This window comes from Schistocerca nitens, chromosome 6, assembly GCF_023898315.1.
Source record: "Schistocerca nitens isolate TAMUIC-IGC-003100 chromosome 6, iqSchNite1.1, whole genome shotgun sequence".
NCBI classification, from domain to species: Eukaryota; Metazoa; Arthropoda; class Insecta; order Orthoptera; family Acrididae; genus Schistocerca; species Schistocerca nitens.
In genome coordinates this window covers 255,899,086-255,919,444 of record NC_064619.1, presented here as the reverse complement: position 1 = coordinate 255,919,444, position 20,359 = coordinate 255,899,086, and the positions used below count along the sequence as shown (strand labels likewise).

The following is a 20,359-nucleotide window of genomic DNA, read 5'->3' as shown; positions in this document are numbered from 1 at the left end:
TCTTTGAAATTAATGAATGATAGAAATTGAGAAGTCTCTCGCATTTACATTTAATATTATGACATGATGTTTTAATTAAATAATACAGTCAGCGTAATGGCCGACTAAATCCTGCTAGGGGAGATGAGCTGCCTGCACTGCGAAGTTCTGTAAAAACTTTGTTAATTATAATTAATGGTTGCGATCGTGAGAGGTGACAACTAAGTCAATAATGCACACTTTCTAATAACAATTTCTATTGTATTTTTCAAAAATACAGATAAAACTTACGTTAATTATTATCAGACAGCACTAAAATGGCGGCCTACCGCTAGACGAAACAAAACACGAGAGTTAGTTCAATCAAAGCATTGTCTCTGATCTTCATGGCCTATGTTACACAGAGATTATACCAAAAAAACTGTCTTTTGTTGATTACATCGATATTTGTGTTTTGATAATAATAACTTACGTTCTTTACTATTTGTTATACATCGTGCAAACGTAAACAGTCTTGAAATAATTTAAATTCAAACGTCTCATAACAAAAACTTCCTTTTCCTTTCTCCAAATGTCCATTTATGTGACGTACCGTCACAGAGTCAATCATGCAAGTTATTGTAATATATGCAAATGATATAATATACTCTACAAGAATCTAACTCTGTACTACCACACTGAAGAAATTTTCGAAATGTACATTTACTCCCAAAATGGCCAAAACATACAAAAACGCACGCAACGTACACTTGCACGGAAATCCGAGTTCTAGTGACCAAAACTGGCCTAACACAGCTGCAACTTGTCTGCTCCTGCCCCGATTAGGCAGACTTTTTGAGTGGGTATGAGCAGTCGTGGCGAAATTGTCATTTACAAAACGTGCAGTATGATAAATACTGGTTGGCGACTATTTTTCATCCTTTTCGTGGTCACCTCGATTATCAACCATCGCTCATCGAGTTCCAAGGCCCTTGTCATTCCCGGTTCTTCACAGAGAAACGACCTATCAATTCGTTCCTCGCCAATCAGACTTGTTCGAACACATTGGAAGCACCTGCAGTACTTAACCATTGTGTTATATGTAGTATTGTACATTTCGAGCTTCTTACAAGGGGATGGCCAGTCACTATTTGGCTGGCATTTGGCAGGTGGATCATGTGCAACCTAAATTTATAGATACGATACTGCAGTGCCTATGTGGTTTTGACGTACGATGCAATGTTCGTTCGGACATGCAATACAGGCACTGCAATATCGTATTTATCCGCCGATACCGATCAAGGGTTTTTCGATTAAAATGTTGATATTTTAAACATTTCTTGGCTGTGTGCTCAGCAACAGCGTATGCAAATACATAAAATGTAACAGCCAGCCAACCGGTTGCACACAACTTTTTTTAAATATAAAAACACATTAATCAGGTTTCGATAGCCCTAAGCCTATCTTCAACAGATTGATAAAAGTTGCATGAACTCACATGACAATCTTTAAATTTTCAGCACTGTTTGCTGAAAATTTAAAAGTTGTCGTATGAATTCATGTCACTACTCATGAAGGTAGTGTTAGAGCTATCGAAACCTGATTAATGTGTTTTTATATTAAAAAGTTGTGTGCAACGGTTGGCGAGCTGTTACATTTTATACACTTATAGTGTAATTAAACATAACGGATGTACGAGTGTAGGCTGTAGACACATAGTTGACGACGTATGGAAATTAGGGTATGGCAGTAGGTTGTGCTCGGGCAGCGTAATGGTAAGGAGACTGCTCGTGATAAGTGGGACATTCCGGTTCAAGACCGAGTCCAGTACAAAGTCTCATTGTCGTCACTCAACTATATAGCTGATGGTTGCCCTATTCGCAACTGCGAATGTATTACACGCATAAAACGAAAGACTCTCAGATATTTTAGTTCAATATCAACCTGTTTTTAGTAACCATCTCTGAAGTTCAAGACGCGCAATCATCAAATCTAATGTCCGCAAACGCATATTTTCGTAGAGTTTGAGGAAGGAAACTGTAACGGCTGCCTCTTACCTATTCACAAAGTAAATCCTGTTCAACGAAAGCGCCGTTGTAAAGTGGCCAAAGCATATGGCTGAGTTCAGAGAACAAGTATTCGACTCTCAAATGCATTCTGCTGTGTTTTTATTTGCATTTTTCGCGTGTCTAAATTGATACGAATACGATGGTTATAACGTAATCAGTAAGCAATAACAACAAGGTAAGCAAATACATTTCCGAAACAATTTGGATTAGTAAGAATTAAAAGCCTCGTAGTAGGAAATAAGTTCCGGGTAATAGTGGTGTAAATTCGTAACGAGGGTCCACAGACAGCCGACTGAGCGATGCTTGCAAAACATGATACTGGCATTATTTGGAGGTTTAAAAATGCATTGTACTTCTACAAACCCAGCGGGAATTGCACAATCGCACGAATGCAACAGAAGTTGTCAGTATAACACACAATCAACTCTCAGGAAAGATTTTTCAGGCTGCCTACAAGGTATGCAGAAGCATACAAGCAAACAACAAAAAGTTACACAATTTGCGACATTGTCGCGAAAAAACAGTGACCCGTGTATGTAATAAGTTTCTTTTAATCTACATCTATGGCCACAAACTTTTTTTTTAACATATTACCGGTTTCGGTCTTTAATGAAGATCATCAGATCTGCAGCAAAAATGAGAAAAACATAAATACACGCTCAAACTGCCTACAAATTAAGAACAATACATAGACTATAATGAAAAGTAGTTTTGACAAAATTTACATTTGTGCGCTTTAAATATGAAGAGGCATACCTGTTTCATAAAAACAAAGTCCTAATGTACTGCAGCCATAGTGGCATCGTCAAATGTTAAATGCGGAATCAGCACCAGCATCGTCAAATACATACAAATCAGATCACATGCACGAGTCATGCTGTCAGTAGCACTACTGTTTAAGACAAGCTGCCGTACAATATCCAGAACATGTTTGTGTTGTAAGTTCACCAGATGTAGCTAATGTCGGCATTAATCAGATAATGTGGGCCATCCACTGTTTCGGAATTTTATCATTCTTTTCTTGCAACGGAGTGCCGCAGGGTACTAGGGGCTCTCTGCCGGTCACGTTCCTCCAACCACTTCCCGCCTGTGCGCAATTCTGGCGTTAGCGCTAACAGAGGGCTTTGATTATGTGCAGCACTATGTTTTCTTTCATTTGTGGCTCCTTTAGAGATTTGTTTTATGGTTGTTTAATATTACCCGGTGCACTATCAACGGTGCTTAATATTTATGTCATTACCTAGAATATTGGCACTAGAGCACATGTCAACCACTGTTTCTTAACTCTTCCTCTTTTTCACAATCTAACTTTTGTCGTGTTCTTCTTTTTATTGCTTTTTATTTACTGTAATGCCTTCTATGCGTCATAAGCTTATTAAAGACTTCAACTATTGTATCCCCCTTTATTTTCACTGTTTCAATTAATTATTGAAAACTGATATATGCCGACATTAGCGACATCTGGTGAACTTACAACACAAACATGTTCTGGATATTGTACGGCAGCTTGTCTTAAACAGTAGTACTACTGACAACATGACTCGTGCATGTGATGTTGTTTCTATGTATTTGATGATGCTGGTGCTGATTCCGCATTTAACATTTGACGATGCCACTATGGCTGCAGTACATTAGGACTTTGCTTTTATGAAACAGATATGCCTCTTCATACTTAAAGCGCACAAATGTAATTTTTGTCAGTACTACTTTTCATTATAGTCTATGTATTGTTCTTAAGATGTAGACAGTTTGCGAGTGTTTTATGTTTTTCTTATTTTTGCTGCAGATCTGGTGATGTTCATTAAAGACCGAAATCGGTAATATGTTAACAAAAAGGTTGTGACCATAGACGTAAATTAAACTTATTAACAAAAAGTTAATCCACACCTTCTTTTGTAGAAGTGATGATTAGGACTTCATTACTGCCCCTTCACACGATATAGTCGTTTCAGCCGACCGCTGTGGCCGAGCGGCTCTTGACGCTTCAGTCCGGAACAGCGAGACCGCTACGGTCGCAGGTTCGAATACTGCCTGGGGCACGGATGTGTGTGATGTCCTTAGGTTATTTAGGTTTAAGTAGTTCTAAGTTCTAGAGGACTGATGATCTCAGTTGTTGAGTCCCATAGTTTCCAGGGTCATTTGAACCATTTTGTAATGGTTTCATGTAGAAAAGTGACTACTTTGTCGGGGCGAGTGGGCCTCCTCTATTTCGTGAGCACACAGTAGCCGCAACAGCGACACGGACGAAACGGTCGTAAAGCTGCCGGGAGCAGCGCGCCGTATTAGGCGGCGAGGTGACCTCGGGGTTGCGAAGAGCCACTCGGAGTGGTCCGCGGCGAGGGCGAAGGCAAGCCGCGCTCCTGGAGGTGTGGCTCCGCCGCGCTCGCCGTGAAAGTGTCTGGCGCAATGCACGCTGCCCATCATCGGCGCGCGTCCGTCCCTCACAACTGGTGCAACTGGAACGCGCGCAATCAACGCAAAAAGAGCTCCACGCCACGAGTGGGGCCACCGGCCAGTATAAATACGCCGTCCGCAGCCGGGAGGATCATCACATCCATTTCCATCCTCTCGGCGTATACACCTCTCTGAGCTCATCATGAAGGTAAGCATCCAGCAATCTGCTGGGATTAGCAATGTCTGAGTGCCGGTTACCAGCCTACGGATTCCCGAGTATAGGTCTTTGTTCTTCGCTACGGGTAGTTTTCTCGCAGGAACGGGACGTTACAGGAACAGCTGACGCTATTTCCCAAATCAAACGCGAGATGGGTTTCGCATTAGATTTATTCGTGCCAGCTATCGGGACATCCTTTATCGACATAACTATTACTCTGTCCACAGCGGTACACCTAATTTGATATACGCTTGTGTTTTATTTGAACTGTTTATTTGTAGAGCCACGAGTCTCCTGACTGGTTTGATGCGGCCCGGAGCGGGTTCTTCTCCAGTGCCAGTTTATTCATCTAAGCTTAAATCTTACACTTAACGTCCACCGTTAAATCTTTTATTCGAATCTCCATCTGCCGCTACAGTTTTTAGTCTATTACGGTTCCCTCTTTACGGTTCCTTCTTTAAGGTTCCCTCTAGTTCAATCGAAGTTTTCAAGTGATGTCTCAAAACAGACCCCATCACCAAGCCCATTTCACTCGCCATTGTGCGGAGAATCTCCTCATTTGTTATTAGTACGTATCATTTTCTGCTTTTTTTTCTACACCAAATCTCAATACCTTTGATCCTCTTCTGTTCGGGTTTTCCCATTGTCTGTGGTTCATTTGCGTAAGGTGCTCTGCTCCACATGTACATTCTCAGAAATTTCTTCTGCAGTTTAAAGCCCATAAGTGATAATAGTAGATTTGCTTCGGGCAGGAATATCGTCTTTGCCTTTGCCAGTCCGCTTCTCATGGCCTTTTGACCTCCTTGCTTCCAAGGTAGCACAATTACACTAAGTGGTCCTCGTATTCAATGTAGAGTTCCTCGATACTCTCATTCGTGATTCTCTTCCGTCAGTGTTTACACATGCATTCCGTCTTGGCCCACTTTATGTCCCTAGTAAACTGCACTTTTGATTCAAAATGTCCTGTAATCCTTCCGCATAGCGGACATGCCTGAAAATGAATCTGGCAGCTCATGTATGACAAACGTAACTACTATAGGAGCATATCGCTGCTACATATACAACAGTGATAACACAGAAACATATTACGCGTATCAAATATATGTATAAAACAAATTCCTGGTTACACAGCCAAACGGGAAAAATGTTAAGTAATGTAGAAACATAATACCACGAAAGCATCTTCATCTGCCAAAAGTTTGTCAATGTATCCGTTAATTGACAACGCAAAAAAGTACAAATTATATTGACCGTTCAGTTTTAGTTACAGGGAACGTTACGGTTCAAAGGCTGCTGTATTACCTATGTATGCTTATAGCTTTCAGTCTTTCTTCGTCCATCGTTTAAGGTGTTCCACTGAACTATTTTTTCTTTTTATGGATCCAACGTATTAGTAGCGTACCATCAAATTTTGAAATTTAAGGTTGTTGAAGATAATCGCTAGCGTAAATCCTTTTACGCGGATGTAGAGTAGAATATAAGAGAAAAAATGCAACTTTGTCATATGATGTCCGCCCCAGGTAGCTCAATGCTCAGCGCGACAGAATGTCATACCTAACGGCTCGTGTTAGACTCCCGGCTGGGTTGGTGATTTTCTCCGCTCAGGGACTGGGTGTTGTGTTGTCCTTATCATCATCATTTCGTTCCCATCGACACGCAAGTCGCGGAAGTGGCATCAACTCGAAAGACTTGCACCAGGCGAACGGTCTGCCCTACGGAAGGCCCTAGCCACACGGCATTTCCATTTTTATATGATGACATCGTTGGAGACCGTGGCTGTTATTTGAAAACAAATGTTGGTGGTGTTGTAACAAACATCGATGGAAGTAATTGTCGAGCGATTTTATTTCAGTGTATGATGTCTGCAGATCGCCAAATCTGAATGCTTTAGTAGCTGAGTATTGTGTTTCACTTGCTGAAAAACTGGATCGAATGATTAGATAATGTGTAGAATGAAAACACTAACAACTAGCGTAACTGTTACTACATAAGTTACAATGAAGCTTATCTAGCAACTAAAGTAGATTGGCATTAATGTTTCCATTTGCTTCACATTGTTCTTCATTGTCAATGCTTGGAAACGTCTGAAACAATCATTCAGTGCTCCCTCTCTCGCTCTATCTTTTCGTTTCTTTATACTTACCGATACAAAAATTCACGATTCCATACTTCTTCTAACATCATTCAATCGCGAGCTAAGTATTCGTCAAGTACTTAGTATAAATCACTGAACCACATAGGCTATCCTTACGTTTAACGTTGCTTTCGCTCAGAAGAGCGAACCTGAGCGTAGGTCTCGATTAAAGCAACAGGTTTTTCCCTCAGATTAATTCTTCACGTCATAATCATTGTGTAGCATTATCCGTCGCCCACCTCCTCTCTCCCTTTTTCTATTGGTCTTTTTAACGATCTCCAGAACCTCGATCGCTATTGAAATACTAATCACAAAGTGTAGTATCCGGAATTGTTCATGTTAACTTTTCGCGTGAGTTGCCTCTGGTACGTTCCCCACGATTTCTTCGACAGCCTACCAGAAAACGATAGGCTCCCGAAATTTCAGGTCACCGAAATTAAATGAAATTTTACACAAAGATTGCGGGTTCACGTCCTTCTTCCGTCCACACTACCTTAATCTGCAAGAACTCTCACAATTTAGTCAATTTACCAATTTTCGAAAACTGGAGCAGCACTCAGGGCAACCGTCTGTCTGCCAAATTATGTACAGAAAATTCATAAAATTTCGTGCAAAAACAAATTTTTCTCACATAAACTCACAAATTCTCTACTCCACGAAACCCCAAATCCGTTTCATAAAAGCTGACTTTCACAGGGTTTCACAGGACAGACTTGCGAACTACATAAACAGTAAAACTATGCACAAATAATAATGCCTCATTTTCTAATCTTCAGTCCCAGGTCAGATGTGCGTAATGGCCTGTGTAGAATCTACGGCATAAGAACTATGTCACTACCTGAATATATCTGTCAGGTGCCGAAAACAAATGTCGTACCTGCTAGTAAACGCCCACTGTCCACACTCCCGAAACGTCATCGAATATTTCGAAATTCACATATATAAAGTCTGTCAGGAAGCTGAAGACATTACCGAATAGATGCCTGACGGAGTTCGTGCCACGTCAGTTTATATTTAGCCTCGAGCTTTCGATGAGTTCCTCCGTCGCTGTCATCATGAGACTTCTGTAGGACGTTGGGTACTTTATTTAGTTGGCCAAAGTGTGTTACGGAGACGTCTCGAAGTCACAGAACTTCCATATGATACCAGATATTAAGTCGATGGCTATGACTGAAAATCATTGGCAGCAATGGTGGTTTTGGTTGACGGCTGGATCAGCTGATTTTTCTGTTGTCTTTTCCGTTCCCAAGCACCATTAAGGCTGTAAGCCAATGTCTCGCCGTTGTTACCATTGTCATCTCAACGGCTTCCTTGGTGACAGGATCCTAGTAGGCAGATGCATGGGACAATAGTTCCGTTTCATCAAACACAATCGTATGTTTGTTCATGAGCTTGTGTTCGACAGCAACAGATTTGTCGAATTGCGATATGTAGTATGGCGCAGGTACTCTGTGTAGCGTTCTGTATTGTTCGTATTAAGTGACCAGTATAACTGGTATCACAGTCATAAGGATTAATGACACAAAGGCTATCTTTTACTGTGTGAAACATCTGTTTATTTCTATTGGGTGATCGGAAAATTGTTTGAATGCCGTGTCTGCTCAGGACCGTGCTTATTTTATTTGTTGTAGAAAGGAAGACATGCTATGAACGAATCACCTTCACGTGACTGAGAATCATTGAGGTTTTGTTCGCTATAAATGGCTAACTTAACATATCGGTCACTATAGCTCTTCTTACGGAAAGTGTTTTTTAGATTCCTGATCTCGGAATCCAGGTTTCCTTAACACAGAAAGTTCTAACACCGTGTATCAGCGTTTATAAAGCTAATTTCGTACGGGATGTATGATGACAGCTTTGTGCATCGGAAGGAAGTGCATCTCTTGATGATGACATCAGTCATCGAAAATGCTAGACGGAATGCAAATCTGACGCGGCAAAACTTTTCTGAAGCTGTTATTCAAGAAAGCTGATAACCCAAAAACAAATATACCGTGTTACACTAGCGAATCCTGAGAGAGCCTGTATACGCCCACTGAAGTGGACCCTCTCTTTAGCGTATTGCGAATATGGAAGTATTACAGCTTTTCTTTATTGAAACTTCTTTCACAGTTGCGTATAATTTATACTGGTGACTAGTTTCGAACATAGCTGTTCGTTTTTGAAAACCTGATGTGTACTAAAGTTGCTTATCAGAGCCAAATTCCATCGACACACTTGGGTGATGTCCACACAAGACACAGCCTTGCAAGAGATACAGAGTGTTCGTATTACATGAGCTATACATTCAACATATGAAACTGCACTGAACCACAAATCAGATTACAGAAAGTCAATAGTTGTCGCCGTATTCCTTCCATATGTTGGATAGTTAGGAAACTAGCAACACATGTTGATTTCCTGTAAATGTGTTTGTCGTACAAGCATTCAGCGCAATTTCATGTGTTGAAGATGTCACACATGTAATAAGATCACCTATATGACTGTGTATCGGTGGAATTTTGCTTTCATAAGGACTTTTAGTGGAGGTCTGGCTTGAAAATACATGGATCGTCTACCATCTTATAAAATTTCTGTCCCTCCTCAACAACATCGCATAACTCCGCATAAACGAGATTCAGATAAGCCCATTGTCTCGCCTCTGATCACCAACCCTGGTATGCTGCCGCGCCTTCACAAACACAACCCTCTAAGCTTACACAGACATACGTTCCATATCCTATCCCGACTCACTCTCCAAACAATGAGATCCGCCCCAATATTTATCCCTTCTATCTACCTTAAACCTTCTCCACCTATCCCATTCCACATCAGGGCTCCTCTCTACTTCCCTCTACTCCCACTCTATCCCTTTCTTCTTGTACCACCACTCTTCCCACACTCCATTACACCTCCTGACCTTCTGTCCTTTCCACCTTCTGTATCTCCACTACCTGCTTCACCGCCTACTTGTCATCTCCATAGTTTCCCCACCTAACGAGCCCCTATCTCCACTCGCTGCTCCCAACCTCTGTAGAACATATTCTCTCCTCCCAGAATATTTTTTCACCCAGTGCAGGTCCTTCAGATGTTGAGTGAAAGTGCAGTGTTCCAGCGTTTTTTCATATCACCTCCTTTTAGCTCACCGTCATTAATATTTTTATCTTAGAACGTAAACAGGCCTCATATTTTTATTTTTCTGTCATACTTGTAATCTCTTTATAAATACTCCTAGCTGAAGAGCGGTGTATTATATCTGTGACAGCCCAACCCCCATCCATATGGGGTATTGGGAATGAGACATCAGTAAACATTTTTAACCGTTGTGTTGTCTGTTGTGAGCAGGGGGAACCTGGTAAGCAGAAGTTGTTAAGATGTGCTCACCTTTCCGTTGCAGACCGTGTTCATGGTGCTGGCCGCCGTCGTGTCGGCTGCGGTGGCTGAGGCCCCCGTGGACCGGCAGTACCTGCCGCCGTCGCCCTCCGCACGCTACGGAGCCCCGGCCATGGGAGGCGCCTTCGGTAAGTTGCCCCACGGACACTGCGACCAGCTGGTGCGGTCTAACGCGATCTGCTTCGCAGCGCTGATTTTCATCGTTTGTCACTGCACTCGTCCACAATCTTTCGGACGATTCCTCTTTATGATCAGTAAATGAATTTTACTGTCAAATTCCTTCTGGATCAATTAATAACGCACCATGACATAGCGCATTTTTATTCAGAAATTTTTCCACAATTTTAACCGTGTAATGTTCTGAGCAAGAGGTTTGTCGGAAAGATTCAGACATTCCACTGGTTTTATTAAGAGGAGGGTTTCAAATTCTGACGCTGTTCACCTTTCCCACAGTTTCTGTCTGTGACTGAATACATAACGACTGACATTCTTGTGAATTATCGACCAACTATTCCTCGCTGTCAACAAGACGTCAGATTCTAATCTCGCTTCAGACATCCTGTCCAAAAGATGCTCAATTCGTACAAAGAATTGCAATACGTTAACGAAGAGTGGTGCTGAGATTAATGGGCGCCTACAGCATTAACCCAATTGATGCCCTGTAGCCGGCCGCGGTAGTCTCGCGGTTCTAGGCGCGCAGTCCGGAACCGTGCGACTGCTACGGTCGCAGGTTCGAATCCTGCCTCGGGCATGGATGTGTGAGTTGTCCTTAGGTTAGTTAGGTTTAAGTAGTTCTAAGTTCTAGGGGACTGATAACCACAGCAGTTGAGTCCCATAGTGCTCAGAGCCATATGATGCCCTGTAAGTAAATCTAGCAATATAGCCATTGGACTTGAAAATTAGGAAAAGGGAAGACCTTAATTGGTTAAAGAAAGGCAATCAAATGGAAGTGCGAAGTATACGTGGAACTGAGGCAAATACGGAAAAGTAAATAAAAAATCGCGTATTGCAGCTGTGGTAAAATGAGTGGGACACTTCAGGCACAGGCAGAGGAATATTGTATTTCCCCATAATGACAGGGATACACTAAAAATGTTATATCTTAACCTGACCGGTCATGTCTCGTATGCTTCGTACAGTATCTACACAAACTCAAAAGACAGATGAATGATGTTTGAATGATATATCCGCCGTATCATGATTTAGCCTTAAGCCATTATCGGGCACTACAATGTTGGCTGCAATTAGACTCTGTTAAGTGAAGTCATCGTCAATATATATTCTCGTCCGATGATGACAGGATAGAACTGTCGAAACCGGTAATAGTCATAAAAAGAAATACTAGCGAACTTGACAAACTTATTTTTTCAAGAATAACATAACCTTCACATCGCCGCCAATGACTGACGCAAAGTCAAACATATGTAAAATAAATTAAAAATCATCAAAATGTGTGCAAGACAGGTAACATAAATGTTTTCCAGCCGTAGAACATGACTACGGTATTTACATGTGCAGTGAACATGGTCTGCAAATATACTGTGGAAATTACTTCGTGGGTCGTGGTCAAAGATGAACAGGAGTTTAAATAAACCAAGGTAAAGGAACAAAAGGAGAATAGATTACGTAGTTCTAATAGTAGTAGTAGTAGTTGGGTGATTCGTTGAGGCCTTTATTGTGGTATTGTTTTATTGTGGTCCAGTTTTGCTTCTCGTATGATAGGCTGTAATTGTGAATAATATACAAATAAATAGCAATAAACAATGATGTGCCAACGGCATTGCCACCGGCTCCCATCTGATCACAGAAGTTAAGCGCTGCCTGGCTTGGCTACCCCTTTGATAGGTGACCGTTCGGGCCTGTCCAGCGCTGTTGGCAAGAAGGGTGCATTCAGCCCTTGTGAGGCCAGTTGAGGAGCTCCTTGAGTGAGAAGTAGCAGTTCCGGTCATGAAACTCACAACGAGCGGGAGAGCTGTGTGCTGACTACCTGTCTCTACTTATCTTCATCCAGCGACGCCTATCGGCTAAGGATGACACAGCGGTCGGTTGGTACCGTTGGCCCTCTCGTGGCCTGTTCGGACGGAGTTTAGATTAATAAATAATAATAACTAGAGTGCTTAGCGCGCTGGCTTGCCATGTCAGAGGCCCCGGGTTCGATTCCCGGCTGGGTTGGAGATTTTCTCTGCTCAGGGATTGGGTGTTTGTGTTGTCTCCATCATCTACATTTCATCCTCATCGACGCGCAAGTCGCCGAAGTGGCGTCACCTCAAAAGACTTGCACTAGGCGATCAGGTCTACACGCCAGGAGGTGACTTTTCATATCAGCTGGTGTAGAAGATGGGTTCAGGAAGTGGTTGACGTGTACCGTTTTGCAGGCGCTGGTGGGGCTGGAGGACGTTTCGGAGGCGTCGGTGGACTGTCCACCCAGTACGGAGCACCGGCGGCTTCTGCCGGCTTCGGAAGGGTAGGCGGTGTCTCCACGCAATACGGCGTCCCGTCGGCCGCAGGAGGCTTCGGTGGAGGCATCTCTAGAGCTGGTGGTCTCGGAGGCATCTCCAGAGCTGGTGGACTCGGTGGACTCGGAGGCATCTCCAGAGCTGGCGGCGCCTTCGGGCGCACCGGCGGCATCTCCAGTCAGTACGGAGCTCCGTCAGCATTCGGTGGGTTGGCCGGCGGCAGAGGCCTCGGGGTGGGTGCTCTCTCTGGAGCACGCGGCATCTCCACCCAGTACGGCGCGCCCTCAGCTCTGGGCGGTGCCTCTGGGTTGGGCGGCGGTCTGGCTGGAGCTGGAGCTGGAGCTAGGGGAATCTCGACGCAGTACGGCGCTCCGTCCGCGGCAGGTGGCCTGCTGGCTGGAGGCGCTGGAGCCCTGTCCACCCAGTACGGCGCCCCTGGCGCTGCCGGCGGCTTCGGTGGCCTGGGAGCTGCCGGCCGCGGGATCTCCACGCAGTACGGTGTCCCGGGAGCTGCGGGCTACGGCCGCGGCGGAGCCCAGGAAGACGCACTCTCTGTAAGTAACTCGTAGCAAGTGCAGATTCTGCCTTGTCGCATGTCAGTTGAATGTAGAGAGTCTTGTTGCGCGGTAAACACTTTGTTGTTGAATCTACAAGTGAGAGTCCGGTCAGAATTTTGAACAGTTGCTGGATATCTTCAAAATGGCTCTGAGCATATGGGGCTTAACATCTGAGGTCATCAGTCCCCTAGAACTTAGAACTACTTAAATCTAACTAACCTAAAGACATCACACACATCCATGTCCGAGGCAGGATTCGAACCTGCGACCACAGCAGTCGCGCGGTTTCGGACTGAAGCGCCTAGAACAGCGGTTTCGGACTGAAGCGCCTAGAACCGCTCGGCCATCGCGGCCGGATTTCCAGTGAGCTATTGTGAGTACTAGTCATTGTTTTTCTGTGAATGCCAACACTATAGTTCTGGAGAAGTTAACTGCCCTTCGTAAGGCCCCTTTACGTTAATCAAGACCAGTTCCACAGTGGGACTACGTTAGAGTGTTAACCATCGTTTAGCTCCGTGTTCTGCCAACGACTATTGTAGTGTTGATACGGTGTCACTGAGTTTGCTCATATCCCATTGTCTGCAAACAATGAAAGGAAACGGTATACTTCTGCCAAAGAAGAACGTGAAATTGCTTATATCTTCACTACTATCTGGAATTATCGAGTAAGTACAGGTAGCGATAATGACACTAAACAACGTGTACAGATGATTGCGTGGCCCATCTAGGTAGCTGCGTGGTCAGCGCAGCAAATTCCAAACCAAAGGGGCCCGAGTTCGATTCCCCTCCACATTGGAAATTTTCTCCTTTTAGGGACTGGATATTGTGTGGCCCCTAATTTCGTATCATCATAACTGAAACGGAAATCGTCTGCATGGCTTCACATGAAAAGTCTAAAGCTGTTTATTGATTTCGTAGCAGGATATTGCTTGGCCCTAATGGATGTTCTGAACTGTCGAAACACACTGTCGTACCTACCACTGTTGAGATGGCTAGATGCGCACGTCCAGAAAGCCAATTTAAAAAATGAAAACAGACTGATTGCAGGAGACAAGATAGAATTGTATGCCAGACTTTGATTCGAAAGGCAGGGATATGTGTTATAACCCCGTTTCGGCTTATGGTCTTTAACTGCCATGTACAATCATTGCACCAAATACTTCGCTTAGAGAAAATGAATTAATTCAGTATCTACCACAAGGAAGTTCTATAGTACTGTTACCATTCACTGTGTATTTTAACGGCTTGTGGGTATTTAGTGCATTCAGTAGAAACAACAACAACATGGTCTATTGGAGGAATATATAAGACAAACATTCATTTGTTTCATTACACCATTAGCGATTAACCATAGGAAACAATGAAAATCTTTAAAAACTAAAGGGTATGCGGTCGGAGAGAGACGAGATGTCATGAACATATAAAATCAGTCATTGGGGATAGCATATGCCAGATTGAAATTCAGTAGAAGAATTCTAAAATTTAGTGATTCATTTCCGGAGCTACCTTCATTATCGCTCGAAAATATGAGATTTTACGACGTTTGATAGAGAAAATACCGGGAGTAGTTGGGCGTTTCGTCATAGGTTCGCTTTGTCAACGCGAGAGCGGTGGAGAGGCATGCAGTCAGCTGCAGTAGAATACACTAAAAAACCAGGTGCTGTACTAACTGCTAAAAAACAAAGAGAAGAAATTACAAAGATAGTTAAAATATTATTTCGTCCTACATTTATCTCATGTGATACCGGATTATAAATAGACGTTCATTCCTCCGACGCACTACTCTACAGGAGTAGGATAGGAGATGGAAAATAACAGTGGTTTCTTAATTACACTCTAACACATATAAGTTATACATCTCAACTGCAAGAATGTTTTTACTCCTCTCATTTTTCATGGCGTCCCGCTTTGCACGGTAGTAGCTCATTAGCTGTATTCTCACTTAATGTCTTTGTAGGAGCCTGAAGTGTTAAATTTTGAGTGTTCTTTTAAGTAAACAAGCATGTCTCGCCGAGCCCGAGAAATGTAAGGAGATGCAGAAGCCGTGTATATTTCTCTGGAACCCCACGTTTCCAACGACTCCGGCGACCGTCCTCTTTGTCTGTGAGGCTTGTAGTTCGGTCCAGGATAAGCACAGTGCGATTTGTTCATCAATATTGTGGCTGAGCCCTTTGCTCGACGTCGAGAAATGACTCACCGACATTGTCTCTATCAAGAGATTCTAAGCGTGCGTCTTCCGGCAGTTTCTAAGAAAAGATGTTGTAGCCAGTACTGATTTAGCTGACGGAACTTAAGTGAGATAAAAGTAAACGGGAACTCAACATGTATTTCTGATCATTTTGAAAATACCGCACTCCTCTTTACACGAGTATAGCTGAATTACCAACATCTAGAATATGATGTGGTCTGTTTAAAGCACTTCGTTAATATAAATTATGCAGGCCAGTAACAACTATATTACAAGGTAATAGCTTTAAATATGGTAACACAAAAATCAAACATTCACTTGTTAGAAAGATAAGCCTTGACTGGACGAGGAAGAGGACGGAAATGCCAGTCTAAGACATAACCACAGAGCCCTCTAGTTTGCTCCCATAAGTAACTTTAGTCACCTTATCATTTCTCTCTGTACGTTTGGGCTAATCTCAGGTACTAAAGTCGGAATTCTGATGTATTTTTGCTACTATGTAGACTGATTTACGAGGAAGGTTTCTCTGTATAATTCGTAATATTTCGTGCTACGTGACTGAACTGTGGTAAATTAAAATCAATTGCCACCGTGAGAACGACGCCATTGCCGTCTACAGGTAAACGTCAGAACTCGCAGCGCTGGCTGTTGCTGTATGATCGAGAGCAACCGTTTCATCTTCAGCGCTCCGCTTCCCTCAGAAGACGTACAGACAGCAAATCCATATCGATTCAGATCTGTGTTTAGCAATACCAAATTCCTGCGTGAACGAAAAAGCCCCTACAAGATTCCTGTACGATTCATCAGTAATCATATATTTCGCAGACATAGATGTGTTCCACAAAACGTTCTGTGGGGTACCGCAGTCACGCTAGGTGTCTTTGCAGGAGCCGGCCAACTACCAGTTCAGCTACTCAGTGCAGGACGCCGCCTCGCTGACCGACTTCGGCCACGAGGAGGCCCGCCAGTATGAGAGCGCCCAGGGCCAGTACCGCGTGCTGCTGCCCGATGGCCGCAAGCAGATCGTTTCCTACGAGGCCGACGAGGGTGGATACAGGCCTACCATTGAGTACCAGGAAACCGGACTCACCGCCTATTCGGCTGGCGGAGCCGGCGGCTACGGATACGGCAGAGGCGGCGCTGGTGGCGCCGGAAGCGGCAGCGGCAGTGGCGGATACCACTACTGAGGGGGCCCCACCACAGCACAGTACAAAGCGGAACAGCCCGGCCACTGACCACACGTCCTAGAGGAGTTTCAGAGGACGCATTCCACAAGATACGTTTACAATAGCCACTCCTATATGCTTTCCATGTCTAGTACCCGCTGAAACAAGCCATTTAGCGACTCTGTTCTTCTAAGTCACTAGTATTTTGTAGTGAACTCTATTCTTTATGAAAAAGTGATTTCAGTTTTCTCCTCTCCTGTAGTGAAAAACTACTACCGCTACTCAGTAGTACAGCGCATCTCGTGGAATATGTACTCAGAAAGTGAAACGAGCTTATTTACATTTTATACAAAATAAGTTATATTGTTTATACAGAAAATTTGTAATTTAACTCCAAATAAATCGATAAAAAGAATGTATATTTTGTCTCATTTCATTTCTATGTTTATTATTATCGTATGCATCAATTACAGTAATACATATTTAGCAAAACAAAGAAACATATATAAAAATGAACATCTGAAATTATATATAGTACACAAGTTTTAAAACTGCTCAGACTACACTCGGATGTTGATGGAGTCGATCCAGTGGAGTGCCTCGTGGGATGCTTGATGAAGCTTCTCAATGTCACCAGGGAAGCGTCTGATTGGACATTCATTCACAGTGTGGCTCATTGTTTGGGTGTCACTACAGTCACACACACTGTCGCTTGAGAAGCCCCACTTGTGCATCTTGTATTTGCACCTACCCTCTTCAGTCCGATATCTGTTTAAGTGCACCCACACCTCCCTTAGTTGGTGGAAGCCTGGAACTGGAACTGTATTTTGGATTGTCTTCGTGGTTTTGGGTTCCTGTATCTTGCCACTCACGTTTCCACTCTGCGTACTGGTCGAAATCCTGTGGATAGCATTTGGACTCCTGTTTCATATGCTGGTCTTCTAGATTTGAGGCGTTTCCTGGGCAGTGATACCACTAATTACTCTCATAACTGAGTTCAGTTGGACATCTACTTTCGCTACGTGGGTGCTTCTATGTTGATTGTTTGACAGTAGTCTGATAATTTTTTATTGCCCAAGTCAATAGATACTATATTAGAATCTGACATCTAGAAACTATATACAGGAGGATTTTTCCCATCATGTACAAACTCAAGGGGTTGTTCGATGAGAGGGTACGGAACAAAAGGGCCTAATGAACTTATGTCTGGAAATGAACGGTTTCTATGCTAGAAGAAGAAGAAGAATCATACTATCTTACTGAGAATGCAGTGTAATATGCGCTGAACCATGCAGCCACAGTTACGGTATGCCTGGTTTCCTCCTAGGGTACAGTACTATTCCTCATACGTCATGCCCTAGCGCCCTCTCCTGCCGTAGACATTGGCAATGTTGTGTCTCATTCGGTTCTCTTGATTATTCGCCTTGTAGTGGATGTGATAATACAGCGTCGTACACAATGGTTCCGTATTCGAATCAAGAGCTTGCCGACATGCTGTTTACTTATGGAAAGGCAACGGGCGACGGGCACCAAGGTTGTGTCAGCAGATCTATCTCCGTCGACAACAACCACAGCATTCAATGTTTGCAACAGTGTTTCGCCGCTCGTCTGCCGTTTCAGTAAGCAGAAATCATGAAGGATGTATCAGACGTGTTCAGACGCCAGACTTGAAGCAAAATGTGATTTACACAGTGGAAGGCAACCGCCGTGTCAGTAACGGGCAGATTGCCCGCCGGTACAGGGTAACTCAGACGACCGTGTGGAACATTTTCCATGACAATTGTTACTATCCTTATCACTTACAGCGTGTACAGGGCTTACTAGCAACAGAGTTTCTACTTCGTGAGCAGTTTTGTCACTTGTTTCTTCACCGGGTAATCATGATTCCAGGATTTGTTCAAAATGGCTCTGAGCACTATGGGACTTAACATCTGTGGTAATCAGTCCCCTAGAACTTAGAACTACTTAAACCTAACTAACCTAAGGACATCACACACATCCATGTCCGAGGCAGGATTCCTACCTACGACCGTAGTGATCACGCAGTTCCAGACTGAAGCGCCTAGAACCGCACAGCCACACCGGCCGGCCCAGGATTTGTGTCATCCATCCTATTCACAGATTTACGCGGAGTGGTATCTTCAACTTTCATAACAGTCGTCTATGGGATAGTATGCTACAGTATGCATAACCCGCCGTAGAATGGCGACAGCGGATCATCGGCATCGATGCAGCCAGAATGTGTGGGCCGGGACAATTGGCGTCTGTATTTTGGGACCAGTCTTCCTTCCACGTCACCTAACAGGCCGGAACTATCGGCGTTTCTTGCAGGTGACTTTGCCTCCCCCGTGTGAAGAAGTGCCATTCATGATTCGAAGGGTTATGTAGATGCTACACGATGGTGCTCCAGCCCACTTCGCCGTTGCTGGCCGGTGTGGCCAAGCGGTTCTAGGCGCTTCAGTCTGGAACCGCGGGAACGCTACGGTCGCAGGTTCGAATCCTGTCTCGGGCATGGATGTGTGTGATGTCCTTAGGTTAGTTAGGTTTAAGTAGCTATAAGTTCTAGGGGACTGATGACCTCAGATGTTAAGTCCCATAGTGCTCAGAGCCATTTCAACCATTTTATTTTGCTCAGAGCCATTTTCGCCGTTGACGTCCAGACGCATGTCAGTCGTGTCTTCCCTGGTCCATGGATCGGACGAGCGGGTCAAGCTGCATGCCCTCCTCTTTCACCGGATCTCAACCTATAACTGTGGCTGCGTGGTACAACGCGTATCAGACAGCAGTGTCTGTAACAATGTAGAATTGTATAAATGGAAACCATGCATTTTCGGAGATAAGTTCATTAGACCTTTTTCGTTCCGTGTCCTACCAACGATCAATCCTTAAAAGTTTGTACACGGTAGAAAAATCACCCCATAGAGCGTTAGTTAATGTTACTTCTTTTCAGGAAACTTGATGTACTCTCTTGAAATAAATCAATTTACTCTCTTTCGCGTCATATAATTTCCGATAACAGTCCCTGCTTCAGTTAGTTGACTCTTTGAAGTCACACTTACAATACATGCCTGTCTGTCGGATTCTTATAATGGGAGATTTGTGCCGATAAACCAGCTTTCCGATAGAACTCTTCAAATCAAGCCTTACCTTCAGTTATGTTCCACCTATCTGCTCCCTCCTCTGCATTTAACAGTGGAATTCGGATTGCGCTCTTAATGTTACCAGCCTTGACTTCAATTTCACCGAAAGTTGTTCTGACTTTTCTATGTGCTGAGTGAGTCGTTCCTTTTTCATACATATCATCAAGCCATTTCTCTTTAGCTACCCTACACTTCTTATTTATTTCATTCCCAAGTAACTTGTATTTCTGAATTTCCCTGAAAATTGTTTTACGTCACTCATTCGTCGATCAACTGGATATTTCTTCTGTTACCCATTGTTTCTTCTCAGCTATCTTCTTTGTCCCATATTTTTCAATCCAACTCCTGTGATTTTCCTTCTTACAGATGTCCATTCCTCTTCAGCTAAACCGCATACTGAGCTATTCATTATAGCGCTATCTATGGTCTCAGAGAACTTCATGCTTATCTCTTCATTTCTTAGTATTTCAAATCCTGAATTGTTTTTCCTGCCTAGTCTCTTAAACTTCAGCCTGCTCTTCATCAATACTAAGTTGTGATCTCAGGCTGCAACTGCTCCTGGGTACGCCTTACATTCCAATCTCTGATTGGAGAGTCTCTGCCTAGCCATGAATAAATCGAACTGGAATCTTTCCGTGTCACCCAGGGTTTTTAAATGTATCTCCTCCTTTGTGATTACTGAACAGAGTATTCGCTACTACTAGCTGA

General features: G+C 43.5%; 1 protein-coding gene across 1 annotated transcript; it reads left to right on the top strand.

The window, feature by feature from the left end:
- Positions 1 to 4,525: 4,525 nt before the first annotated feature.
- On the top strand, positions 4,526 to 16,926 carry LOC126262427 (pro-resilin-like). Its single transcript, XM_049959066.1, has 4 exons — positions 4,526 to 4,629; positions 10,149 to 10,272; positions 12,520 to 13,154; positions 16,233 to 16,926. The coding sequence occupies exons 1-4, from the start codon at positions 4,624 to 4,626 to the stop codon at positions 16,530 to 16,532; spliced, it is 1,065 nt and encodes a 354-aa protein (XP_049815023.1). The 5' UTR covers positions 4,526 to 4,623; the 3' UTR covers positions 16,533 to 16,926.
- The last annotated feature ends 3,433 nt before the right edge of the window (positions 16,927 to 20,359 follow it).

Bases quoted from the DNA above. Each gene is read 5' to 3' on its own strand.
- LOC126262427 (XM_049959066.1), top strand. The intron at 10,273-12,519 runs GTAAGTTGCCCC...ACCGTTTTGCAG, and splicing joins GGCCATGGGAGGCGCCTTCG to GCGCTGGTGGGGCTGGAGGA. The intron at 13,155-16,232 runs GTAAGTAACTCG...GTGTCTTTGCAG, and splicing joins CCCAGGAAGACGCACTCTCT to GAGCCGGCCAACTACCAGTT.